The 27887-nt window shown below is 48.4% G+C and overlaps 1 protein-coding gene across 14 annotated transcripts in view; it reads left to right on the forward strand.

Moving 5' to 3' along the window:
• Positions 1 to 25251, forward strand: part of TNRC6C (trinucleotide repeat containing adaptor 6C) — a 115541-nt gene extending 90290 nt beyond the window's left edge. For all 14 annotated transcript variants that reach the window (XM_081575641.1, XM_081575642.1, XM_081575643.1 and 11 more), the window contains 14 exons: positions 1231 to 1373; positions 3075 to 3224; positions 7189 to 7335; positions 9427 to 9546; positions 12333 to 12416; positions 12617 to 12845; positions 13185 to 13352; positions 14859 to 15050; positions 15493 to 15636; positions 18935 to 19051; positions 20860 to 21054; positions 21775 to 21845; positions 22369 to 22508; positions 24571 to 25251. In XM_081575641.1, the coding sequence (XP_081431767.1) occupies positions 1231 to 1373; positions 3075 to 3224; positions 7189 to 7335; positions 9427 to 9546; positions 12333 to 12416; positions 12617 to 12845; positions 13185 to 13352; positions 14859 to 15050; positions 15493 to 15636; positions 18935 to 19051; positions 20860 to 21054; positions 21775 to 21845; positions 22369 to 22508; positions 24571 to 24931 (2261 nt within the window). In that variant the 3' untranslated portion in view covers positions 24932 to 25251. The remainder of the gene's footprint in view (positions 1 to 1230; positions 1374 to 3074; positions 3225 to 7188; positions 7336 to 9426; positions 9547 to 12332; positions 12417 to 12616; positions 12846 to 13184; positions 13353 to 14858; positions 15051 to 15492; positions 15637 to 18934; positions 19052 to 20859; positions 21055 to 21774; positions 21846 to 22368; positions 22509 to 24570) is intronic.
• Positions 25252 to 27887: the final 2636 nt, after the last annotated feature.

Genomic DNA, 27887 nt, shown 5'->3' on the forward strand with positions numbered 1-27887 from the left:
GAGTGTTAACCACTGGACTGCCTGGGAAGTCCTGTGTGTTTCTGTGTAATACGTATTTCTCATGAATAATAATCATACACCAGACATGTTTCTTTATAATAAAACATCAGCTAAGAAGGGTGACCTGACCCTGGGTAATAATGATCATAGGTTTTGTTCACTTTTCAACTCACACCAATGCCATCAGCTTTTAAAAAAAAAAAAGTGCTTTTTTTTTTAAAAAAAAGAGAGAAGTAAGTCATCATCTTGTGAGTCCACAAATTTATCTGCTTTCCATCTTTTCTGAAGCTTCATCTCACACTGTAGATGTTACCTTAGCTCCCTCCCCACAGGCTTACATACAGATGGTGACTGTCTCTCCCTGTTCCGGCTGCACCCCCTTGTTGCTCATCAGCAGCTGCTGAACAAGGCAGGCTCCACACAGCCTTCTTGTGCTCAGGACATTGGCTTGGGGACCACGGGGACCATTGAAACGACCAACAGGAGGCACAGAGATATCGAAAACCTGGCCCCACATAGACCACAAGAAAGACACTCGTCCCTTTGTGAGAGCCTGAGCCAGGAGTGTGTGTGTGTCATCTGGGGCTCAGATTCTTCCCTGCCCTGCATGTGTCCACAAATGACCAAAAAGCACCGCAAGTTTTGATGTGGGGGCTACAAGTGTATTTTAGCAAGTAGGTGAATTCACCAGCTCAGAATTCACAAATAATGAGGATCAAACTTTATAATCGCATGTAAATGCCAGATGTGTGGTGTCAACTGCCAGGATAGAGGGGCCGGGCATGATCTGGAAGGAGTTAGTCCTGCCTCCCCAGAGCTGTGAGGCAGTGCCAAGCTTGAGGCAGCGGAACAGACACCAGCCTCTGCAGTACAGACCTGTCTGATTTGCGTTGTCGTGTCCGCAATGTCTGGATAGGTCCTTGCAGCCGGAAGGGACTCAGCAGGTGGAAGTCGATAGGTATGAGGTGGGACAGCTGGGAAAAAGCCCTCTTTGGGTAAAGGGGCAACAAGTCCCAGGGGAGAGGAAGGGCCTACCCCCCTTGGGGCAGAGATGGCTGATACGGAGCAGGGGCCAGACCACAGCCTCCCACGCTTGACCGTGTCCTCTGGGGGATTGAAGGTCTTGACTCCTTCCCTGAGGTGTCGGCTGGTGCCCGTTTGTGCTCAGCGCTCACAGCTGACCCTCTGGGCATCTCGTTTCAAATGCCACCTCTGTCTGCTGTGCCGCAGGCGCTCTGCTGGAAAAGAAGGTGGACGTGGACAAGCGTGGACTGGGAGTGACCGACTACAACGGGATGGTCACCAAGCCCCTTGGCTGCCGCCCACCGATCTCCAAAGAGTCTTCCGTGGACCGCCCCACCTTCCTTGACAAGGTATGAGTTTAGGTGGCTTTTTGTTTGTTTTTAACAAGACGTGTTTTTCATTTTCACTGTGTTGGATTAGAAAGTTACTGGACTGTAATACTTAAGTGACTTTTACCCATTTTTCTAGTATATATGAATGTTTGACTCAAAAGAGGTAGTATTGTAAGTATTTCATATGATGTGATGAATAAAAATACTGAAACGGAAAACTGATTTTCATGCCAGTGGGTAAACTTGGCTGCTTGAATTTGTCCTGTAGACTAGAGTCATCAGATTTCTCTTCTATGGTCTTATGTGCACAGTTCTTCCCATTGGAAATGGTGTATTACATGTTTAATCTCAGAAGAAGGGTCTAGAAGTGGCTGGGCGTGGGCCTTCCTTGGATGAACCACTTCAGAAAACCCACAGGTGCGGGAAAATCACCTTAGATGTTTCAGCAACTGCTGCTGCTAAGTCGCTTCAGTCGTGTCCAACTCTGTGCGACCCCATAGATGGCAGCCCACCAGGCTCCCCTGTCCCTGGGATTCTCCAGGCAAGAACACTGGAGTGGGTTGCCATTTCCTTCTCCAATGCGTGAAAGGGAAAGTGAAAGTGAAGTCGCTCAGTCGTGTCTGACTCGTAGCGACCCCATGGACTGCAGCCTACCAGGCTCCTCCGTCCCTGGGATTTTCCAGGCAAGAGGACTGGAGTGGGGTGCCACTGCCTTCGCCGATGTTTCAGCAACTGGAGTCTCCAGTTCACTCCCCTCAGTGTTGTCCTGCTTGGTGCCCCTCCTCCAGACTGGTGTGACCTCAGAGGGGAAACAGTGTCCTACTAAGCTCAATCAAAATGTCTGACCTTGAGAAAATAATAGAAGCGAGAAAAGACAACCCTAAAGCAGACACAAAAAGCAGGCTCACAGGAGAAGAAACAAGAGTTGGTCTTTGTTCTCTGATTAGCAGTGTCTTCCACCAGTGCTCCAAGCAATGGAGTCCTCACAGTGCCCGGCACCACTGTGTCCAGGGACATCGGAATTTCAGACAACAGCAAATCATTTTTGGCCATACTTATTCTGAGCTATTATCAGGTGTTTATCTAAAATTCCAGTTTAACTCAGCATCCTGAATTTTTGTTTGCTAAGTGTGGGACCCTGACTTATTTCTGTATCTTTAAAATCTGAAATAATACTCTAGGGTTGTTGTGAAGTTAGATGAGGTAAATTTACAAAGGACCTGGTGCCTCAGTAAATTAAAAAAAAAGAATAAGGTTTTTGTCTGTTTTATAATTTACCTTATTATTAGGTTAAGCCATATGAAATCAAAAACAGATGAATGTCAGCAGATCTCAACCTAGTATATACCTAGAGCCTTGTTAGTAAGTTCTCAAAGGAGCCTGTTTGTTTGAAAACGGTTGTTAAAGTGTTTTCCAAGTAAGACTTATACACTGTCTCTCTCCTGACTCCTACCTGTAGGCAGGGCCAGTAGTGATGAACATATGTAAGCCGATATGTGTGTTTGTAAAATAATTGTTAAAATGAAAACAGCATCTTAATCCTGTTTCTCTTTTTTCTTTTTCCCCTCTTCCTTTTGCCCGTCTCTCCATCCTCTCGTCCACACGTTTTTGATCTTTTACTTCTTTATATTCATCCACATCCCTGTCTGTGTCCTGGGAACTTGTGCTTTGTGTGTGGACGGGCCCTGCCCACAGCTCACGCTTTCTTTCCCCAATCAGGATGGCGGCCTCGTGGAAGAGCCCACGACTTCACCATTTTTGCCTTCACCAAGCCTGAAGCTACCCCTTTCCAACAGTGCACTCCCCAGTCAGGCCCTGGGCGGGATTGCCTCAGGGCTGGGCATGCAAAACTTGAATTCTTCTAGACAGGTAAGGCTGCTGGCAGAGGCTCACCAGGGTCTCCTTTATGTGCCTTTAAATCATGTTTTTAATTAATACCCGATGTGAAAATACCACTGAACGTGTAAAGGGAACTGAACGATGACAAGGATTTCCTTTCAAGTGACGTACTGCTGTCAGGAAATGAAACCAATTCTAGAAATTTAACCATGTTACCGGAAATGCTTCAAAATTATTTCTACATGTAACGGAAATGTGTTTGAGTTCAACACCCTTGGTACTAACGTACTACTCATGAAGTGACGCGGGCTGCAGAGCAGTCTTCAGCTGCTGGATCCATTCACAGGTCCAGGTGGTGCTGTTTTGTCTCTCCTGACCATGGACACCTTAAACGCATTATCAATCTGCAGGAAAACACCATACTCTCCCCTGTTCCCCAGAAATAGAGGTGACACCTCCTGCAGGTTCTCAGTGGTCTTCAGAGTGATCTGGCATCGTTCCCTGCCTTTGACACTCGTGGAGAAGGTGCAAGTCACTGTCAGACATCCCTGGGGCAGGACGTGGGGTTTTGAACGATGGCCGCCTCGTGTCACTTCTCTCCCCTGGGATGAAGTGACGTGAAAGCAAGCGCGTGTCCTTCCCGTCCCTGGAACTGCCCTTGACTTCCTCCCGGCTGAGGCTCACACACACACAGCTCCGAGCCTTCTCTTGCAGCGCTGCTGTGGGGCTGGGGGTGGCCAAGGCCAGTTCTCAGCAGCACCCCAGTCCATGGACTCCCGACTGCGGTCTCGTGGTGCTCGTGGGGCTCACCAGGCGGCAGTGGAGGTTTCAGCTGCCATCGGGGACTCAGAGGCCAGGCCAACAGCCCCGAGGGTCAGAGAACTCAGCCAGGAGACAGAAAGAAGCACTCAAATATAGTTCCTGTGTTTAACACTAACCTACTGGCCTGAATTTGTCCATGTATTCAGTTTCAGGTCTTGTTGAACTCAGTTATATTTCCTTTTGGAAAATGTCTTCTCTCCGGTTAGTGACCCCTGCCCATTACCCCAGCACAGACAGGTGTCCATACACACATGTGGGCCGGTCTCCTGCAGGGCTCAGTATTACTGTAGTGTCCTTGAACACGATGGGCTTGTCGTGTGTCACCTAAAACCAGCTGTGTGGTTTCTGTGATTTAAAGATGTAGGCAAGCTTTGCAGGCAGATTTTCTGTCATCTGTACCCGATTTGAACAGCATTTCTTTTTTTTTTTTTTTTCCAACTTTTTATCTTATGTTGGAATATTGCTGATTAACAATGTTGTGGTAGTTTCGGGTGGACAGCAAAGGAACTTGGCCATGCATATACATGTATCCGTTCTCCTCCCAACTCCCGTCCCCTCCAGGCTGCCACATAAGGTTGAGCAGAGTTCCCTGTGCTGTACAGTTGGTCGGTGTTGGTTATCCATTTTTTTTTCTTTTTGTTTTTTTAATAAATTTATTTATTTTAGTTGGGGGCTAATTACTTTACAATATTGTAATAGTTTTTGCCATACATTGACATGAATCAGCCATGGGTTTACATGTGTTCCCCTTCCTGGACCCCCCACCCACCTCCCTCCCCATCCCATCCCTCTGCGTCATCCCATTGCCCCGGCCCTGAGCCTTTGTCTCATGCATCGAACATGGAATGGTGTTCTGTTTCACATATGATAATATACATGTTTCAATGCTACTCTCCCAGAACGTCCCACCCTCAACTTCTCCCTCAGAGTTCATAAAATTGTTCTATGCATCTGTGTCTCTTATTCTGTCTCGCATATAGGGTTATCATTACCATCTTTCAAATTCCATATATATGCATTAGTATACTGTATTGTTGTTTTTCTTTCTGGCTTACTTCACTCTGTATAATGGGCTCCAGTTTCATCCATCTCAGTAGAACCGATTCAAATGTATTTTTTTTAATGGCTGAGTAATATTCCATTGTGTATATGTACCACAGCTTCCTTATCCATTCGTCTGCTGATGGACATCTAGGTTGCTTCCATGTCCTGGCTATTGTAAACAGTGCTGCGATGAACATTGGGGTACACACGTCTCTTTCAATTCTGGTTTCTTCGGTGTGTATGCCCAGCAGTGGGATTGCTGGATCATATAGCAGTTCTATTCCCAGTTTTTTAAGGAATCTCCACACTGTTCTCCATAGTAGCTGTACTAGTTTGCATTCCCACCAACAGTGTAAGAGGGTTCCCTTTTCTCCACACCCTCTCCAGCATTTATTGCTTGTAGACTTTTGGATAGCAGCCATTCTGACTGGTGTGAAATGATACCTCATTGTGGTTTTGATTTGCATTTCTCTAATAATGAGTGATGTTGAGCATCTTTTCATGTGTTTGTTAGCCATCTGTATGTCTTCTTTGGAGAAATGTCTGTTTAGTTCTTTGGCCCATTTTTTGATTGGGTCGTTTATTTTTCTGGAATTCAGCTGCAGAAGTTGCTTGTATATTTTTGAGATTAATTGTTTGTCTGTTGCTTCGTTTGCTATTATTTTCTCCCATTCTGAAGGCTGTCTTTTCACCTTGCTTATAGTTTCCTTTGTTGTGCAAAAGCTTTTAATTTTAATTAGGTCCCATTTGTTTATTTTTGCTTTTATTTCCAATATTCTGGGAGGTGGGTCATGGAGGATCCTGCTGTGATTTATGTCGGAGAGTGTTTTGCCTATGTTTTCCTCTAGGAGTTTTATAGTTTCTGGTCTTACGTTTAGATCTTTAATCCATTTTGAGTTTATTTTTGTGTATGGTGTTAGGAAGTGTTCTAGTTTCATTCTTTTACAAGTGGTTGACCAGTTTTCCCAGCACCACTTATTAAAGAGATTGTCTTTTCTCCATTGTATATTCTTGCCTCCTTTGTCGAAGATAAGGTGTCCATAGGTGCGTGAGTTTATCTCTGGGCTTTCTATTTTGTTCCATTGATCTATATTTCTATCTTTGTGCCAGTACCATACTGTCTTGATGACTGTGGCTTTGTAGTAGAGCCTGAAGTCAGGCAGGTTGATTCCTTCAGTTCCATTCTTCTTCCTCAAGATTGCTTTGGCTATTCGAGGTTTCTTATATTTCCATACAAATTGTGAGATGATTTGTTCTATATCCATTTTACTTTTGGCAGTATGTACATACCCGTCCCAGACTCCCTAAATATCCTTTCCCCCAGTCCTTATTCTCGGCAACCATTAGTGAACAGTACTTTTTTATTTTTTGGGTCATGGGGCTTTTGGTGGAAAAGAAATGTCACTTGTATTGAAAATCATTATCTTAATCTGTATTTTCTTTTTTTTTTTTTGAGTGTGTATGTCTCATGTTTTTTTTAAATTTATTTATTTTTTAATTGGAGGATAATTGCTTTACAGTGTTGTATTGGTTTCTGCCATACATCAACATGAATCAGCCGTAGATACACATATGTTCCCTCCCCCTTGAACCACCCACCCCATCCCGCCGCCTCTAGGTTGTCACAGAACACCAGGTTAAGCTGCCTGTGTCATATAGCAACTTCTCATTAGCTATCTGTTTTACACATGGTAAAGTATATATTTCTATGCTACTCCTTCAATTCATCCCACCGTTTCCTGCTCCCACTGTGTCCATAAGTCTGTGAACAGCACTTTTTTTTTTTAAAGTCCCATCAGTTTAATAATAATAATAACAAAAATGGAAGACGGAGGGGGCAGGAAAGAGACCTCTGGGACAGGGACATGGGGAGCCCTGCTCATGGCACCAGGCTGGGCCACAGGGCCCTTGGTATTGCTGTTGCTATGAGCTCGGGAGGGGCAGCAATTGTCCTGTGGGGGCCGCCCTTCACCTGGGTCGGAGGACCCTTCTTCTGAGACATGCTGTGGACAGCCCTTATTAAACCTTCCCTCTGGTACGAGTTGCACATGGCAGGAAGCAGGTGCAGTTTTGCCCCCTGCCTGCTCCTGCGGCAATGGTGTAACCACCTCTCCCTCCCCGTCCGCAGACACCGAGTGGCAATCTGGGCATGTTTGGCAGCAGCGGAGCAGCGCCCGCCAGGACCATGCAGCAGCCGCCGCAGCCGCCCGTGCCGCCCCTGAGCTCCTCCCAGCCCAGTCTCCGTGCTCAAGTGCCTCAGTTTCTATCCCCTCAGGTCAGACCGGTGTCCACGTCGCAGGGAGAACGGGTCAGCCCTCGCGTGTGAACCCATCCACCCAACCCTGCTGCCCTGGGAGGCGTGCTCAGACCCCTCCCCGAGGGCCGGGCCTCCTCCTGTCAGAGCACTTGGGCCAGTGGCACACACCAGTGCGGGACGTCTGTCCTGGTCATGAGAAGATTATTCAGATGAACCCGCTGAATTGCCCTAGACTGGTGGGGGAGCAAAGTGGAGAGTGAAATTGCGTAGGATGTAAAAGAAACTTCTTAGACTCAATGAAGGACTGAATAATGCTTCATTGACAAACTAAACAGGACAACATATACCTATGTTACAGACTGTTAGTTAAGTTTATTCTTTAAAAAAAAAAGCAAACAGAATTCAGGAAAAGGATATTGTTGTTTTTTATATCTATAAAGCATAGTATCAACTTTTTTCATGATAATATCATTTACTTTTAGAACATTCCATTATTTTAGACTTTGGACTGAGGTTTTAATTATAATGTTACAGTCCTTATTACCCTTATAAGAATGCTCAATAATAGGCTAAAATGGTAGATCATAGACTTTGATCCCTGGATCAGGAAGATTCCTTGGAAAAGAAAGTGGCATCTCACTCCAGTATTAATGCCTGGGAAATCCCACAGACAGAGGGAGCTTGGCAGGCTACAGTCCATGGGGTCTCAAAGAATCAGACACGACTTAGCAAATAAACCACCACCACCACAGTTATTACTCTGTAATTGTTTGACCTGAAATCTATGCACTGAGTTGAGATGGCTGAAATCTGGGTAAAAGAATAGTTAAATTTTGTAAACAGAATACACTCTTAAGATACGCTCTTTAGCCACTACAACAAAGAGGCCCTGAAATACAGACCCTCAGACAAGACAGATAGGTACTTCTTGCCCAGGCAGCAGTGCAGAAAGCAGCAGCTCTGCCTCAGCCACATCCCAGGAGGCAGAAAGACGAGAGACAGACCCCTTCCACTAACGTCCCACTACCTGGACTTAGTGACCCAGCCAATCCAGCGTAGGGGCTGAAGGAGAGAGGGGCCTGGAGGCAGAGAGCAGCCTTCCCCACACTCTGCAAACCAGCGTGTCCGGAATGTCACTCATGTCTGTGCCTTCCTTTCAGGCAAAGGCTCTTAATGTGTTTTCTCTGAATTGACTTGCCTTCTTAGTTAGATAAATTTATTCTTGAACCTTTACATGTCCATCATAAATAGAAAAATTAACATTTTCCTAATACGTGTTAGATGGCTATAAAAGTAAAAGATGCCCTTCCACGTACTACCTAAGATCACCTTGTGTAAACGTTATGATAAATGTACAAAGCACATGGTGGGAAGCACTGTGCTGGCCAGTGCCAGGTCCCTGACAGTGCAGAGCAGTGAGTTCCAGATGAGCAGGGAGGAAGACTGACAGTCATGAGCAGGGCTGGCAAGTCACATGAGTGCCTGTGCCACGCGGAGCCTGGGCATTTGGGCCACCCAAGAGGAATATCTGGCCCCACAAGCGGAGAGAGACCCCTTCCTGAGCAGGTAAACTTGAGGAGGGGTCGTTGCCTTCCCTGCAATGAGGGCCCTCTGGCCAGGTGGTGGTGCGGCCATCACCGAGCTCCTGCGGGGACGGGTCCCAGGTGCCTGTGTGAGACTCAGAAGCCTGCCTCGAACTTCCTCCCAGGAAGGCACAGTGAAGTGAATATGCCGTCACTGTCTCCAGGCCTTGAATGATGCCTGCTCATTTTCACTTCAACAGAAAACAAAATCAGTAACCGACAGGAGTAACCCAGAACCTTAGAGCATTAATTTGTAACTAAAATATTTGGAGGAAGAAATCTCTTTCTTGCCTTCTGTCACTCCCTGCTTCCCTTCCTCCCTTCCTTTCTTCCTTCTACATTCTCTGCTAAAACGTGCTAACTACTAATGTTGGAATGTATGTAAATATTTTAATGGTTTTTGAAGTTCATTCATGGGACAAATATGATTGCCATTTAATCAATCAGTTTTGAATCTTGAAAAACTACACAGACAAGTCAATGTTTGAATAGAGTTCATGTCTGACGGTGCATTTTGTGTTAACAGGTTCAAGCACAGCTTTTGCAGTTTGCAGCAAAAAACATTGGTCTCAACCCTGCACTATTAACCTCGCCAATTAATCCTCAGCATATGACGATGTTGAACCAGCTCTATCAGCTGCAGCTGGTGAGTCAGGGCAGATCTGCTCAGGTTGTAGGACGTTGGGAAGGGCATTCTCCACGTGTTCACAGGCATGAGCCAGGAACACGCACACCAGCTGATACGTGGTTACTTTCTTCTCATCTTCTTCTCATCAGGGAATGTCGCTGAGGCTTTCATGAAGTTGGTAAACTATTAAAACCATTAGGGGACTTCCCTGGTGGTCCAGTGGCTAAGATTCCAAGCTCCCAATGCAGGGGGCTTAGATTCGATCCCTGGTCAGGGAGCTAGATCCCACACGCCACAGCTAAGAGTTCAAATGCTGAAACTTAAAAAAAAAAATCACACGTGTTGCAACAAAGATTGAGGATCCTGTGTGTCCCGACTAAGACCCCATGCAGCCAAATAAATAGGGTCTTTTAATGAATAAAGATTCAGGAAGTTCTTCACTCCAGGGCATCCCCACTAAGCTTTGTGGAGTCTTTGGCCCCTTCGTGATCATTGTCTCCCACATCTGACAGTTAGGCATATCTGTTAGCACTCTGCCAGCCTTTCTCATCTGGATACAGAACCAGCAGATCACTTGCTGGTTTTTGTCTAAATTCCTCCGAGGATGATATACACAGATACCATTCTAGAAGCAAAAGACAAGTTGCTTCATTGTGTACAGTATCTGCCCCAGAGATTAGGACTTAATTCTCTCAGAATCCCTCTTGAGAAAAGCTGATGTAGCCTAATACTTCTTCAGAGTTTTACAGTTTAACATACGTTGAATTTTTAATTTTCAGCAGGCTTTGCTTTTACCATGAAGCACCGTGGCATTGTGTCCCGTGATGCATCCTGAATTTATATTCCCGGAAGGACCCAGTGTTCGTTTCTTTCTTTAATATGTTGACACCCGATTTCTTTAGCCATCTTGTCCGACAGCTTCATCTCGTAGAAAATTCCAGAGTCTTGAAGGAAGAAAAGAAAAGCCTCCAAGAAACAAAACCATGATGTCAGCCTTTCCTTATAGAGGAACCTTTCCTTACAGGGTCAGGCTCTCAGTCCTGACCCTTTAGCATTTGTTAGACACACATCTGACCAGTGTCTGGTTCCAGGTAGTGGCCAGGTAGGGTGTGAGTGTCCTGGACAAGCTGCAGTGAAGTACCCAACACCCTGGGCATGGGTTCCAGGCCATGACTGGACTTCATTCAGAAAAGGGAGCCTCGGGGACTTTCCTGGTGGTCCAGTGGTTGAGACTTCACTTTCCAATGCAGAGGATGCACGTTTGATCCCTGCTGGGGAGCTAGGATCCCACATGCCTCAAGGCCAACGTGAAACAGAAACAATATTGTAACAAATCCAATAAAGACTTTAAAAATGGTCCACATCAAAAAAGAGAAAAAGGAGCCTCATGGACTATGGTGTAAGGCCCCAGGGCCACCAGTGCCAGGAAGGGACCACTGACTTCAGGGGAAGACAGGGAGCAACCAAGAAGCATGCACGCTATTCAGCACTCTTTCTATAGAGGCAAACAGCTCCCTCCTCCTGGGTGCACTGCAGGACAGCTGGATTCTGACCTGAGGCTGAGCTCATTATCGACAGCACTGACATTCTGGAATCCCTTATTCATAATTTTTATTGACCCCTGTAATGTAAAAGATACCAAGAAAGTATTGAAGTATGTTTACATTTCGTGTGTTCCATTTTAAATACAGTGTATGGCGTTTTAACATTTTTTTCCAGAAAAATTGGTGAAATGATGTTTTAGTATCCTAAGGTTAAGCTTTAGAGCCTGTAAGGATTTAGCTAGGCATTTTATTCCTCTGATTTACGGATTAATGAGGCTTCTCTCGTAATATAATCTCTACTTCTGTTTGGATCCTATTTCAATAAATCCTCTTGCCCCAAACGTCCCCCAAAAATCCATGCTGTAAGGAAAAAATTTACCATATTCAGCCAACTTTTGAAACAAAGGATCCAGCCTTCTGCATCATTGTGGGAAGACTCTCTGATGACCGTTCTCACCAGCTCTGTGGCAGGAGTCAGGGTGGTGGAAGTGCCACGAGCCTGGATTTCAGGCTCCCCGTGGAGACCACACACAGCTCCTGGTTGCTTATGAGCCCTGGAATGTGTATTGTTCTGTGACCGTCTGGGGCTGCCGCTCACCACTGTCCTGCCACACTGTCTGAACCATTCTGGACACCTTGCGTCTTTATAAGGAAAAAAACGCTTTTTCCCCTTCATTTCTTTTAGTCTGTATGAATTAAGCAGAAGAATTTTGGTATCTTCATTAACTGAAAAATAGTTTGCTGACAGACCTCACTACCAGCACTAAACAGAGGTGCTGACTGAGTTACTTTTTAAAGTCTGTGCAGTGGAAAGGTTTTGGAGGACTTCCCTGGTGGTCCAGTGGATAAGAATCTACTTGCCCATGCAGGGCACACGAGTGTGATTCCCTGGTCTGAGAAGATCTCACATGCCTCAGGGCAGCTAAGCCCGTGCCCCACAGTTGCTGAGCCCAAGCACCGAGAATCCGTGCTCTGCAACAAGAGCAGCCCCCACAATGTGAAGCCCGCGCACCGCAGCTAGCGAAAGCTCGCGTGCAGCGGTGAAGACCCAGCACAGCCAAAATAAATAAAGAAACACTTTAAAAAAAAGGTGTTAGAAAGAAGTATCTCTTTTTGAAAATACCTCACAATATGCTTAAACCACAGCATGGTAAGGGGGCCGATGAATCTGGGTCATTTTTCCTTAAACTGATGTACAGAAGTCAGACCCCTTGTTGGTGGCTCTCTTGCAGTCTGCTGATTGTTCTCTGCCGTCCACAGGCATACCAACGTTTACAGATCCAGCAGCAGATGCTACAGGCCCAGCGGAACGTTTCCGGACCCATGAGACAACAGGAGCAGCAAGTAGGGGCCCCCGGACGGCAGAGCCGGGTCGCTGGCCACCCCCTGCCCTGACTTTGTTACACTGTCACTGATGATGGCTCTGACATGCAGCCTCCCCTTTGGAAAGCCCCCGGGGTCACCTGGTTGGGGTGGAGGTAGGCCCAGGCGCCCCCACCCCCAGCCCCACTGACTGCATGCCATTCCCCACCCCCAACCCGCAGGTTGCACGCACAATCACTAACCTGCAGCAGCAGATCCAGCAGCACCAGCGCCAGCTGGCCCAGGCCCTGCTCGTGAAGCCGCCGCCCCCGCCACACCTGTCTCTGCACCCCTCTGCGGGCAAATCGGCCCTGGACAGCTTCTCCCCCCATCCCCAGGCCTCCGGGCTCCCCGAGCTGCAGACCAAAGAGCAGCAGTCTTCACCCAGCACCTTCGCCCCCTACCCTCTCGGTGAGTCAGGGCCTGCGTGCACCCACCACATGCGCCGTTCTAGCAGAACCCGAGTGAGGCTGTCTCAGGGCTCCTTCTAAGGGAGGGGCTCGCTGTCTGCACAGAGCATGGGTTCTGCTGCACCCAGAAGGGCTGGGCCCAGAGGTGTTTTCAGTATAAAATTTCTGAAGATATTTCCAGCAGGAGCCCCAGGCCGAGCTCGCCCCCACTGTGGTGGAGTCTGCACTTTGTTAAATATTTGGCCATGAATTAAGACTTAGGTTGCTTCTCTAGGAGAGCTTTAGACAGTAATCATTTGGAGGAAGAGCAGACATATCCTAATAGCGCTTTTCTTTTTAGCTGGACTGAACCCAAACATGAATGTCAGCAGCATGGACATGACTGGTGGTTTATCTGTGAAGGACCCGTCTCAGTCCCAGTCACGCCTCCCTCAGTGGACTCACCCCAACCCAATGGATAACTTACCCGGTGCTGCTTCTCCGCTCGACCAGAACCCCAGCAAGCATGGTATGTCCGAGCTGAGGAGCCCCAGGGTCTGGTTGCTTCTGTTCTACTTGCTCATCATCCTCATTTTGTTACTTGTGTGTGTGTGTGCGCACGCGTGCACACACACACGCACATGCTCAATCATGTCCAACTCTTTACAGCCCCATGGACTGTAGGCCACAATGCTCCTCTGTCAATGGAGTTTCCCAGGCAAGAGTACTGGAGTGGGTTGCCACTTCCTCCTTCAGGGGATCTTCCAGACCCAGGGATCGAACCCATATCTCTCGTGTCCCCTACACTGGCATGTGGATTCCTTACCACTGTGCCACCTGGGAAGCCCTTTCTTCTTACACTGCATTTCTATTCTAAGAATTCAGTGCTGAAATCTGAACAGAAAATATTTCAAAAGGCCAAACCAAACAAACATGGAGGTACAGAGTATTGGTAACCAAAGGGGAAGGGATGGGTGGAGAGTGAAATAGGGAAAGGGGGTTAACTGTGTGGTGATGGGTGGAAACCAAGAGTTGGTGGTGAGCACCCTGTGGTGTGGACAGAAGTTGAAATGCAGTGTTGTACTCGTGAAATTTAGATAATGTTAGAAACCAGTGTTACCTCAGTAAGGTAATAGAGGAAAGAAGCCTGGTGGGCTACAGTCCATTGGTTCTAAAGAGTCGGACGTGACTTAGCAACTCACCAACAACAATATATCTTTCATTCATTAGAGTATGTAAGACCCTATCTAGTCAATGACCAAATCTAATTTGGTTGAAAGAAATTTTTTCAATAAAATGATTAAATGCAGTAGGAAAATCTAATGCTTAGAAAAGATAAAAAGCAAAAATGCTAATAACCATGGAATTCCCCTGGAGGTCCAGTGGTTAGTACTGGACACTTTCACTGCCTGGACCCAGGTTCAATCCCTGGTCCGGGAACTAAGATCCCACAAGCCGTTCAGCCAAAAAAAAAAAGAAAATGCTAATAACCGTAGGCGGTGATCTCACTGTAAGCATTTAAGAGAATTTAGCTCTTAATTTCCTGGTAGCATAAACAGCAAAGGAAATTTGATAGGGAACATAATTCTCTCTTGATGTAAAGCACTCTAAAAAGAAAAAATTCTCCCTAATGATTAGTTCTACAGGAAAACCATCGCATGCTATCCAGGCCCTTTCCTTGGAGGAGAGCGCTCAGTCGCTCGGGGAGGTAGAGTTAGGCCTCCAAGGCCACACGGAGGCCAGCAGACAAGGGGAGAGACGCGGACAACAGCAAGGACAGCAGCTGACCACGGACACTCACTGGTTGTCCCCAGAGAGCCCCACCGTGGTGTGGGTGTGCATTTTCGAGAATTCCAGATGACAAACTGAAAGAGTTCTTAAAAAGTGTCTTTCAAGGGCGAGTTTGGGCTGGCTGAAATAGTCGCTTCTCCTGGAGAGTGCTGGCCACAGGAGGCTGGCAGGGGAAGGCGAGGCCCAGCCCAGGGGCCGGGGGTGCCCCGTTCACTCGGCTCTGTGTTTCCTGCCCTCCCTCCAGGTGCTATCCCTGGAGGTCTGAGCATCGGACCTCCAGCCAAGTCCTCCATCGACGACTCCTACGGCCGGTACGATTTAATCCAGAGCAGCGAGTCACCAGCCAGCCCTCCTGTAGCTGTTCCCCATAGCTGGTCACGTGCCAAATCCGACAGTGATAAAATCTCAAACGGCTCCAGCATCAACTGGCCCCCAGGTAAGAGTGTGCAGCGCTTCCGTGCAGCAGCAGGACTTGAGCCAAGCCCAAGGGAGCGATGAGGCCCGAGAGAAGCCAGGACCCAAGCTCAGGACCCTGGGAGCATGAACCCCATGGCTTTGGCTTTTTCATTGGCATTCCCTTCACAGATAAATTGTGGGTGTCGTTGGCATCACAGGCTTTTCTGTAGCCCTCAGATCAGTGGGAGGAGAGTGGGGGAGGTGGTGCTGTGTTCCATCCACTCAGAGTGTGTCCGGGCTTTATACTCCCATATGAACACTGTTTTAGTTTGGTCCTGATACCTAGTTTGCTCCGAAGGACTGATGCCTTACTGAAGGAAGTCTAAAGTGTGCCTCAGAATTAGCAGACTGTAAACATTTCCGTAAACTGTCGTGAAGCCGCAAGAAGGTGCTCTAATACTCACATGTGTTGAATTTTTCAGAATTCCATCCTGGAGTTCCCTGGAAAGGACTTCAGAACATAGATCCGGAGAATGACCCCGATGTCACTCCTGGAAGTGTCCCCACCGGACCCACCATCAACACCACCATACAGGACGTCAACCGCTACCTCCTCAAGAGTGGAGGTGAGGGGGTGCCCTGTCCGCATCTGCGTGGTGTTCTCTGTGCAGGCGTTCTGCTCCGGGGCAGCAGGCGGCGTGGGAGGCGAGGCGGGTGCGTGTCAGGCACATCTGATGGGAGTGCTATCTCGCCATCAGGCGCCTCGTAAGGAGAAGTCGACCAGTGCCTATGGGAAAATAGAGATAGCTTTGGGCTCCGTGTCCCTGCTGGGTTTATTACTACACCATGCTTATACACCTTGTGTTATAAAACAATGTTCACCATCAAGCTTTTTAAGGAAAAGGTTTCCACTTGAAATCTCTTTGAACTGGAAGTGAATTGGCCGTTTACTCATCCATCTCAGCCAATCTTTCCTTTCCTCAAAATGTCTGGTAAAAAGACTGAAGTCATTCCCCAGGACCTTTTTCCTGGCACAAACTCCTGATGCTATAAAGCCTGGCACACCCTGTGTAGGCTTGAGGATCCCGTTGGCGGAAGTGATGAGCTGAGCTGTGAGGTTACAGAACATAAACGCGGATTCAGTTGCAGAACTCAGGAGGGCAGTAGCTCGCCTTCCCTTGAGACCTGCAGGTGAAGACGCTGTGGGAGTGCCAGTGCTGACAGACCTCTCTCCTCAGCGTTCTAGTAGCAGAAAGAATAGCCAGCTTGCCCGAGATGCTCAGCACTGGGAAGGCCACTCGGGTATTTCCTGAAACGTTAGTTTAGGTTTCCGGCTAACATATGGCCTGTGGGGAGAGGCCTCCTTGTCAGTGGTTCTTTGAAGTGATAGGATACCATGCATGCCTGTGGCTCAGGTCGGAGGGCAGCGTAGACCTCCGCCTTCCCGTCTAGTGTAGGGCATTCCTGTGGCGAGGCAGCAGTGTTTCAGAGCAGGGCAGTCTCAGGCCTCCCCACGGCTGGGGGCGGATGAGTGAGACAGAGGGGCTTGAGGCTATGGGACCTGGAGCCTGTTTGAGGTGGTGGGGGTGGGTCGGGGGAGACTCGCCCCTTGGGACGCTGTGTGTGGCTGCAGAGCTGTGCTGAGCGAAGGAGTGATTCAGTGTGTTTGGGCTTGTGGAGGGTGGGTGAGCATGCCCATCCGGGCACTAGAAGACCTTAGAAAGAGTCAAGGCTGCTTGGTGCAGAGTGGAGCTTCCTGACCAGTGTCCAGTGTCAGCCCAAGGTCCCCGGCACCTGGGGCATACAGGCCACCTCCGCCTTAGCACATGTGTGCTGTGATGCGACACGGGCATCCTGGAGGGCAGGGGAGTCCTGAGGGCAGAGCCGAGCAATCGAGACAGACGTCAGGGCAAAGGGAAGCTGAGCCTCCGAGGCACCGGCAGAAATGGGACGTCAGCAGGATAGAGCCTCTAATGGCCCTGTGTGACCCAAGGGCGAGTCCCAGGCAGCTCCACCGCAAGAGCAGGCCTCGCCCGGGAAAGGGCCCCCACCTCCTGGTTGTTATCTGAGAGGAGGGAGCAGAAGGAATGGATCTCTACGTAGAACCTGTCTACAGAAAGCCCCATGGCCACAGGGCCAGGAGTAAGCAGCCATGGCCAGACCCCACTGACCGCCTCTCTCCGGGACCCACTTGTGTTCCCCACACGCAAGGGGCACCCCGGGACTGAGCTCACTCAGGGACCAGCCACAAAAGGCTGTCGTATTTTTGAGCTATTAGCTTAATCTAAAATACAGAGGAAAAAAAATTGAGACAGTGTGCCCTGGAAGTTCAAGAGTAAGAAATGCCACTAACCTCTTTGATGTTGGCTTATTTATTTTACATATTTTCTTAATGGAATTTTCTGTTTTCTTTTACTGAGTACCTTAGGTGTTGGGGTTTTATTTGCATTTTTGGTTTTTATTGTCATTGGTGTTGAGCTCTGAGTTGGTATTAAAATTCACGTTAGCCCGTATTTGTTTGGATGTTATTTACAGTGCTAACCGTTATGAGGTGAATATTATTAGCCAGATGGTAAAATGCAGTTGTGCCATCACCTGACAAATTAATACTAAAAAGGAAGATTAGCCATCATTTTATGGGATAGATTGCACTATTGCACTAAAAATGTCAAAACTAGAACACTGTTAAAACCCAAGTGCTCTACCATTAACTATAAAAGAAGTACCATGTTGGGTTAAATAGTCTATAATTTGGAATCTCAAGTTGATTGCATTTTGTTGGTAAACAGAAGCAGAGGGTTTAGGAACTAAGGTTAGGTTGTCAGTAGAGCTGACGTCTTTTAAAATCAAAGACCTGCAGATTACAAATACATTCTCACATTCATCAGCTCTGGTGCCCTATTCTGAGGAGGTCAGTTACAGCAGGGCTGCTGTGAACAGCCGTGCAGGTTGTAGACTGCACAAGTCTGGGAGGTGCCACACACCTGATAGTCCCTGTGAAAGATACTCCTGAGGTGATTCAGCACACCGTCCCAGGTGGGGCCCTGCATCAGGGGCCCCATGTCTTTTGAGATTCTGTTCATGGTAGTAAACTTGACCACCAGGCTGCTCCGTGCCCCTGTCCCCTCCCCCAGCCAGCTTGCACACACCAGCCAAGTCACTTCCCAAGTCAGAAGAGCTCTAGTCCATCCTGCTTTTAACACACTGTCCCCCTGCTTCATCCTTCTCCTTCCTCTGCTTCCTGCTCTCCTCAGAGAACAGACCTGGTGACGTGGAAGCAGCACCGGCAGGGGTGCTTGGGGGGGCCCCACCCCGTTAGCCCCCCTCCCAGGATAGGAACAGGGTCCTCAACAGCAGGAGGTGCGAGTCTGGAGACCCAGTGGCTCACGTTAACACAGTTGCGAGTAAGGGTTTCTCCTGGATATTCCTGTGTTCAAGAGAGAAATATGAATCTGGGCAAGGAGTCAGGGAAAGTATTGATCTCTTTAGGGCAAAATCTGTAACAAAAACTTGGGAGTTTTGTTTCATTTTATTTAGTTTTGTAAGTATTGTTGGAGGTATGAAAAGATGGAGGTCAGCCTTGAGTTCTTATTTTTATCTTACCTGGAAGGGGAAATCCATGCGATCCTTCCAAACCCTGACGTATTGTTGAAAACACTCTGTGGTCATTCTCTTCTCTCCAGCTTCCTGGTCTCCGACACCCCGCACCCCAGCCCCTTCCCCAGGGCCTCTCGCAAGGCCCGGGCACCCCAAGGCGCAGCGCGCCTGTGTCTTCCTGTCCTCACTGTGGTCGTGGCCCCACCATGCTCTCATCTCCCACCTTTTCCGTACACACAGCCTTAGAGATTGCTTCTCGGTTGCTAGGACTCTTCGCCCTGCAGGCCCATGCTTGCCTTTCTTAGAGTGCCGCCTTTGGTTCTGCAGGGTCCTCCCCACCATCATCTCAGAATGCCACGCTGCCTTCCTCGAGTGCCTGGCCGCTCGCTGCCTCCGGCTACAGTCGCTCTTTCAGCAGCCTTGCGCCCGCTCCTAGTGTTGCAGGTACGCACCTGGCCTCTCGACGTGCAGGTAGCCTTTTCTTTCTTTCCCCAAACAAAACTGATGGCCTGTCTTTTCCTGGTGATCTGACGTCTGCTCCCCTCTGAGCTGGGAGGCCACATGGAGTGATGGAGAGTGAGCCCGAGCTTTACCAAGCAGCCGTGGGGCCTCAGACACTGCTCACCCCCTCTCTGGAGAGTGGGAATGGTGACACCTCCTGTCACACAGATCCTGGGGTTATAGAAGCTCCCCAGCGCAAGACGCAACACAGCTACTGCCTAAACGTATCTGCTTCCCCCCTCCCCTCCCACTTGCCCGCAACCACCCTCTTATGACCACAAAACCAGGGGTATATAAAACTCAAGACTTGAAGGCAGCAACTGCTGGGAACTGCAGTTACCTGCATTGGCCACCAGGGACTAGGAGGCCCCGGAAGCCCCAAGCTTAACTCCCATCGCTCAGATCCATGCGGTGCCTGGGTTATTCCTCTCTCACTGTAGGCTTTACAAGTCTTTCCAGTAAGACATTTCTTTTAGGCTTAAAGGAGAATTGAGAATTGATTTGTTTGTCTAATAACTCTGAAGGAATTTTTACCTGGAAATGTTAAGACAAGGATATAAAGAGATGTGGACACACATACAATGTGGACAGGTTTGCAAAAAGATGTGGAATTTAAGTAAAGAGAGTTGTTTATAAATTTCTTCAACTGTGTTTCTGCATTCCACCAACCTTCTTGTCCAGCTGTTGTTTAAACCAGCGTCAGAATGCTGTAGGAATTCTCTTTATACCAGTGCCTCAGGGAGAAAGTAATTCGTCTGTAATTTAGCATCTTATTTAAAAAAAGAGAGCAAGAGCTTCTGGATTATTTCTAGTCCTTCTAATCTTTACTTTCTCTCATGTTTACAAAGGGGATGTATTAGGCCGTTAATACTTCCTAGTCATTTGGCCAAAGAGATGAGCAAACAAAACCATCTTCCATTATCTCTGGCCGTTTTTTTCTGACGCTCCAGTTTTTCTCATCGGGGACTCCTGTGCTCAGATGAGCCTTTGTTGTCATGAAGCTGTAGCACGGGCCCAGGAGCAGGGCAACAGCAACAACCCTGCCTGCTGCCCTCGCCATGCTGGGCTCTTGCGGTGGCTGGGTGGCAGGTCCTGAGCACAGGAGGGGCCAGGGCTGGTAGTCACCATGGGCTTTGTTTTGTTTTGTTTTGTTTTTCTGCAAAGAGCCTTAAAACAGGCTTTCCCCAGCCAAGGTGCCCAGATGCCAATCCTTGGGACACCTGGCCCACACCCACTTCTACAGACGGAGAGAGCGAGTCTCCAAGCTGTGAAGATAGTGCTGGGAGATGCACATTCAGGCAGGTTACGTCAAAGGGCGTGTTGCTTTGATAGGAGACTGACAGCTAAAGAAATAGCACAAAGACTATATATATATGTGTGTGTGTGAGGGCCTCAATCTTGATTAATTTGATATGCGATAAGACGTGTCCCAGCAGAATTTGTGAAATTAGCTTTAGCACTGAACCACAAAAAAAATGCTATTTTTCTGGCAAGCTCGTGTCTGATGCATGTAGCAAATTGAGTATCAGCAATCCTGGCAGGATCTATACGGCCACCAGCAGGCTGTGTGGTGGTCTGCCACCACAGAAATTCAGAGGACTGCCCGATGTCCTCATGTGGGGAGGCTTGACTGGGTGCTTCCCTCAGGTCCCGCAGTCTGCTGGAGCCAGAGCTCTCCTGGCATGAGCCCCAGATGCTTTTTTACTTCTCGGTCTCAAGAATACCTGTGCTCCATTTCTCTGCCTTTCTAGGTAAGCTGTCAGACATCAAATCAACGTGGTCCTCTGGCTCTGCCTCCCACACGCAAGCCTCTCTGTCTCACGAACTGTGGAAGGTGCCCAGAAACACTACTGCACCCACAAGGCCCCCGCCAGGGCTGACCACCCCCAAGCCTTCCTCCGCCTGGGGAGCCAGTCCCCTCGGCTGGACCAGCTCTTACTCCTCGGGTACGCATCCGTTCTCGCGTCCAGATGGGTGAGGGGTGGGAGTGTCCGTGCCTAACCCACTTTCCCCTTAGGGAAGGTAGGTGCCTACCATATTGTCCAGCAGCTTCTTCAGAAGGACCCTCAGCGGGCTGAGCGGGGCCGGGGCACCTAGACTCTCGAGGATTGTCCAGGCCCAGGCTCTGCTGCCCGTGTTTCAGCATCAGCCCTGGGTGTTAGCATACACAGCTTTGCTCTGAGCTAGGAGGTCCCAGGGGTCTCGGCACCCACTGAGGGGCCACACTGGGCCCTCAGAGAGGCCTGTTCACCCAGCGTGAGGGACTCCATGCCCAGTGTGAGCACACTGCCCAGTCCCAGGGGGCTTCCTTGGGCCCCCTCTGAACCGTGAGGATGAGGGGCTGCATAGGGAATTTACGACACTGAGAGTGAAGCCAGCCTGCGAGTCTGCATTGTTTTGCCAGCAAGTGGGGTTTTAGAACATTGATTCTAAAGTTGAGGGGGGCGAGGGGCAGAGGAGGAGACCAAGACTTCCGGGCAATTCTCGAGTCTCTGCCACCACACCCGCCCCTGAGGGTCTGCAGGGACCCCGAGTCTGGGTCGTTTCCAGGGGTGACAAGGCTGGGAGCGCAGGCTTTTTCCGAGCCGCGTGTGGGGGCCGGGGACGCTGGGGAGAGCGGTCTGACTCGGCGCAGCCTTGGTGACCGACTTCCCCCCTGGGCGCAGGTTCCGCCTGGAGTACCGACGCCTCAGGAAGGACAAGCAGCTGGCTCGTTCTCCGCAACCTCACACCCCAGGTACAGGCAGCTGGTGGGGGTATGCAGGCCCGAGGGCCTTGTCCATAACCTGAGGCCTCGCTTGGTCCAAAGGCAGTGTGGGCAGCGGTGGTCATTTAACCGTTTTCTGGTGAACTGTTTGCTTTTCACCCCTCTGAGGCTTGAAGAGTGCACCCTGATAAACAGAGCGGCTCACCCTCACCTGCACCGGCTCCAGGACAATGTGGCCTGTGCTCATGTGTCCCAGGGTCCGGGACCGTGAGGCTCGGGGTGAAGTGCTCTGGTGAGGGGCGGGTAGAGCTGTAGCAGGTTTTTCTCCTCCTGACAGCCCAGCTCACGAACTAGAGGGAAATGTCCAAGACTGTAAATGACACGGGAAATGACAAGGTGCACAAGGTTAATATCACAGTCAGTATACGATGCCTTCTTAAGAGAGACATCGTCCCGGGGTACTGTGGACCCAGGTTTCATGAAGCTCGTCTTTGAAGTGTGGAGTGACGACCTCCCAGGACTAGCATGACCGCCCTCCCTCTTCCTCACTCAGATCGACGGCTCCACCCTGCGGACGCTGTGCCTGCAGCACGGGCCCCTCATCACATTCCATCTGAACCTGACGCAGGGCAATGCTGTGGTCCGCTACAGCTCCAAGGAGGAAGCTGCCAAGGCCCAGAAGTCCCTGCACATGTACGTCCCCCCCGCCCCGCGCCGCCCTGGCTGCAGCCTGCAGATAGGCCTGGGCCTTGGGAGGGTCCTGGGGCCTCCGAGGCACAGCAAGCGCCCCAGGCACAGGGGTCTACTGGCTCACAATCTAGAAGTCCAGTGGAGTGTGGGCAGGGTCACCTCCTCCCCAGGCCTCTCCGCTCGGCTTGCACACAGCTGCCTTCTGCTGTGTCCTCACATCACTCCGTCTGAGTGTGTCCCGACTTCCTCTCCTTCTAGGGACAGTGGTCCAAGTGAACTAGGGCCACCCTCACGACCTTGAGCATGTGTGCTCAGTTGCTCAGTCGTGCCCGACTCTTAGCATCCCCATGGACAATAGCCCCCTAGGCTCCTCTGTCCATGGGATTCTCCAGGCAAGGATACTGGAGTGGGTTGCCATTTCCTACTCCAGGGGCTCTTCTCGACCCAGAGATCGAACCCACATCTCTTGAGTCTCCTGCATTGACAGGTGGATTCTTTACCAAAAGCACATCTGACCTCAATTCCCTCTTTAAAGACTCTCCAAACACAGGCACAATGAGGTCTTGGGGCTTAGGATTTCAACATATGAATTTGAAGGGACACAATTCACCCCATGATAGGTGTCTTGTGACATGTCGGTTTCTTCTGCTGCTGAAGTGCCAAGGCTCTGCCCCCTCCCCCCCGCCCCAAAGGTAGAGGGTCCCCAGGAGAGCACATGTAGACCCAGGGATGAAAGAAGCTTCTCTCCACGGATGTTCCCAAGCATGCGACTTGGTGGTGCCCACTCCTGGGCCTAGTAGTGTTCCCTGCAGCCAACTGCTCTCCCCTGATTAAAGGACTTCTGATAAGATGTTGTGAGTTGGCCTTCTCAGCAGCGTCACTTGAGGTGTGGGCCCCAGAAATCAGTCATTCCTGTTTTTAGCCCAGGATGAACCGCACTGATCCTAAAGGATGCCCACCTTCAGTGGTCCATGCACATCCTTAAGAATGTGCTCTCGATACCACCACCACACAGCTGCTAGAAATCTAAAACAAGGGAAAAAAGCTCATACTCTGGCCTTGGAAACAGCAGTAGTAAAGCGTGAACTGCAGGACTTTTTCCGGGTGGCCTGTGACATGAAGCCTCCAGCTGTCCTTTTCCCGTTTTAAAAAAAACAACAGCACGGGAAGGCCAACAAGGGGGACACAGGAAGACACGCAGCTGCTCTGCTCACATGACCCCCCGTTCTGCTTTCTGTGTTTGTGGGGTTTTTTTGAGTTTTTGTTTTGTTTTGAGATATAACTGATGCACAACAGCAGTGTGTCAGTTCAGAGGTGTAGCGCCTGTTGTCCTGACACATTTCTTTAACTGCCACATGCTCACCACCATGTGAGCTAACAGGACATGGGGCACATAATTATTACTTCCTGTTTGTGGTGAAAACATTTAAGATCTGCTCTGTTAGCAACTTTGACATAAACGATACAGAGCTGTTAACTGTGGTCACCAGGCTGCACCTTACCTCCCCAGAACGTAGTCGTCTTCTAACCAGACGTCTGTACCCTTTGACCAGCCTCTTCCATTTGCCCACCCACAGCTCCTGGAAACCACTGTTCTACTCCCAAATGTTTCTGCAAGTTTGACCTTTTTGGGGTTCCAAATAAAATATATCATGCAGTATTTAGCTGATCTTTGACTTATCTCACTTAGCATAAGGTCCTCAGGATTAATCCGTTTTGTTGAAGGATTTCCTTCTTTCTTGTGCCTGAACAGTAGTCCACTGTGTGTGTGTGTATCTGTGTATATGTGTATATGTGTACACACACACACACATACACACCTCTCACATTTTCTTTGTTGACTACCAGGTTGTTTCCCTACCTTGACTATTTATAAATAATGCTGTAGTTAAACATGGGGGTTCAGATATCTGTGCTGTCAGTTATAATGTCTCCCTTTCATCTCTGATTTTGCGATTTTGTGTCCTCTTTTGTTTTCTTGGTTAGTCTAGCTAAAGACATGTCGAGTTTGTGTTATCTTTTCAAAAAGCCAGCTCTTACTTCCGTCGCTGTCCTGCCCTTTCAGGTGTGTTCTGGGAAACACTACCATCTTGGCCGAGTTCGCCGGCGAAGAAGAAGTGAACCGCTTCTTAGCCCAAGGCCAAGCACTGCCACCCACCTCCAGCTGGCAGCCCAGCCCGGGGACCAGCCAGACGCGGCTGGGCGCCTCGGGCAGCGCCCACGGCCTGGTGCGGAGCGACACGGGCCACTGGAACGCCCCGGGCCTGGCCGGCAAAGGGAGCAGCGACCTGCTGTGGGGTGGGGTCCCCCAGTACTCGAGCAGCCTGTGGGGCCCCCCCAGCAGCGACGACGGCAGGGTCATCGGAAGCCCCACCCCGCTGAACACGCTGCTCCCTGGCGACCTTCTCAGTGGGGAGTCCATCTAGCCCCGAGGGGCCCCGCAGGCGCCGCGGTCCTCAGCACCAGGAGGACACGCTGACCCTCTCCAGCCTGGGCGTTGCTGAGGACCCCGCCTGACCAGAGCCGCCCGGCAGCCCTTTCGAGTACCTCTGTCCAGTACTGAAGACGAACCTTGGCCGCACACAGGCCTTGCGAACTGTCCCCGAGACAGTGCGGCCGCGCCGGGTCAGCGTCACGTGTCATGACAGGATGCTTCTCACAGCTTTTTATTTTGTGTCGTCTTATCTTTGTACGGTGTGTTGTCATTTTGATTTTTTTTTTTTAAGTATAAAAGCTGCTTAGAATAGTTCTATCATGAAGGGCACTTTTCAGATTGTGGGCTGGAAAGGGTTATTTTATCAAGGGAGGGAGGGGTGGGGAGGGAGGGAGGGAGACGAGAAAGCCTATTTAAAACGAGCCTGTGACGATTATGCACATTACCAGAGGCGGCCCCGTAATCAGGGGGAGGTGGCGTCCACCACTGGGACGCGGTCCCGGCGGCCCCCGACTGGGAGCCGAGCGGAAGGAGCGGTCTGTGATCTGTTCTCTGTTCCCACGGATCCGCCTATGCACATTACCCTTGTTTCATTACTTTTTCATGTCATTTTTTTTAATCCCAAAAAAAAAATATTTTTTAAAACTTAAAAAAGAAAAGACATATCAGACATGCAAATACTTGAATCCAGCAGGCCAATAATGAAATGTGAACACTTTCTAATTCTACACTTCCAGGTTGACACCAGTACGCAGAAACAGGCTCTAGGAAACATTTCTAAGTTCACAGCCTATATGTGTGTAAGTGTGTGTGTGTTGAAACGGAAGCGTGTGTGTGTGTGCGTGCGTGTGTGCCTGCTCCCTTTCTGTGTTCGTGTGTTCAGTGTGTGAGGGATGTGACTGTGGGTTTTCCCTTTTATTCAGTGTGTGCTTTTTTTTTTTTTTTTTTTGGCGCATTGGTCAAATGTTTGTTGTTTATTATTAGCTTCTAACTTTGCACTGAGTGTCCCTGCCCTTCCTCTAGCTAATCCTATACGTTCAAGAAAATTCATATAGGACAGGGCTGGTGACAATTCATGTGTAAATGTTTACTCAAGGACTCTGTTAATTGCGTTTAAAAAAATTACAGTGTATATCTCTGGAGAAATAATATGTATACCTACCTTTAGCAGCTTTTTATCATGGACTAATGCAAGAAGATTATTACCAGAGTATTGCACCATTTTTCCATTTGGAATATAAAGTTAAAGAGAAAAAAGAAAAAAAAAAAACTCGCTGAACTGTGGCCATAGATACTTGTAGAGGATGGATGGTTCCTCGAGAGGAACGGAGACAAGCACTTGGGCGTGGCTTCTGACCGCTTTCGTCGGGGCCAGTGGTGAGGGCTCCCACCTGTTTACAGACCTTTTTTTTTTTCTCCTTCAGACTTTAAAATAAAAATAAAAAATTTTAAAAAGGAATTAAAAAAAAAAAAGACTTCTGTCGTAAAGAAACCTATTTTCAGAACGCAGATCTGCTACTTCAGAGCTCTGGGATTGAACAGTGTTGTTTTCCCCTCCGGCCACCGCCGTGGACTCTTGTCGACTGTCCCCTTCGTCGAGGTGACGAGTTGTGGTCACTGTCTTGCACACGCGGACGCGCTCTCAGGAAAACCAGGGTTCCCGAGGGACAGCTCCACACCATTTCATGTATTTTGTCACCCAACTCCTAGCACTGAAGATGTTATTAAAAAAAATAATAATAAAAAATAAAGGAAAAAAATAAGAAAAAAGAGGAGAAAAAAAAAACCACAAAGAAGAAAGATACCTAATCTCTAACGTGTAGCAGTTACGTATGTACCAAATAATGGACTCAAAGGAAATAGATGTTCGAAGAGTGCTTTATATATTAAAAATTGCTTTATGTTTTAAAAAAATGATCAATGTTTTGATTGTTTTGCAAGAAAGAAAGACAATGGAGTAACATACCCTCAAGTATGTTTAAAAAAATATATATATATGAACATGTGCTCCCTGCCTGCTTGATCAGGAAACTTGTGCATTACATTTTTTTAAATTAGCTTTTTAATGGTTTTATCAAAACAAAACAAAAAAGCAAAAAACAGTTTAAAAAAAAAAGACAAAAAAGGAAAAGAAAAAAAAAAGTTCCTGCAGAATTGCAGATCAACAGAAGCTGGTTTTATAGAGGATCATGAACTATGCACAAACTGGTTCAAGACTTTTTTCTCAAGTTCAGTAGTGTATTTAGCTAAGCAGACCTTCCTCAGAGTAAGCGCATCTCATTTGCCATTGCATGCGCTCTGTATATTTGATGTACACGTCCCCACATATGTACACCAAATATACGTGCGTGCGTGCCCGTGTGCACCCAGACATACAGCTTCCCATGCTGCATTTAGCATCGAGTTGTAGAAAACTGATATTTTTAAATTGGGGATGGAAGTAAAGAATCTCTCCTTTTTTTTTTTTTTTTGGTTGGGGTGGGGTTTGTTGGGGTTTTTTTTTTTTGCTTGTTTGTTTTTTTTGACCTTTTATTTTGAATTAAAGACGTCTGTAACTCTGAGATTAAAAGACAAGTTTGTGGCTTTTAATGTTTTTCCTCATAGAATGTGATTGTTGAAGAAAATGCACCGAAAGTTGCTTTCAAAAGTACAATGCTTTGTTGAATCTTAATAAATGGCAATTCTTTTTTTCTTGGCTGTTCGAATAAATGCGTTTTTTATTTTTCAAAGCAGGATGTCATCTATATTCACTGTGTATGTTTTGGGAGAGAGCTTTCCGGCAGTGTGTCTTTTTATACAGTCCTCGAAAGCTCACATATGTAAGTAGGTACGCTCCACGTTGCAGTTGCCTGACCTGGGATTTTACCATTTGTTTGGGGATGTTGCATTCAACACCGAAATCTTATTACGAGTCATCGAGGTGCAGTAGAGCCTAGGGGCTCCCCGCC

This window comes from Giraffa tippelskirchi, chromosome 3 (assembly GCF_054371585.1).
Source record: "Giraffa tippelskirchi isolate mGirTip1 chromosome 3, T2T-mGirTip1v1.2.pri, whole genome shotgun sequence".
In the NCBI taxonomy this organism is placed as follows: domain Eukaryota; kingdom Metazoa; phylum Chordata; class Mammalia; order Artiodactyla; family Giraffidae; genus Giraffa; species Giraffa tippelskirchi.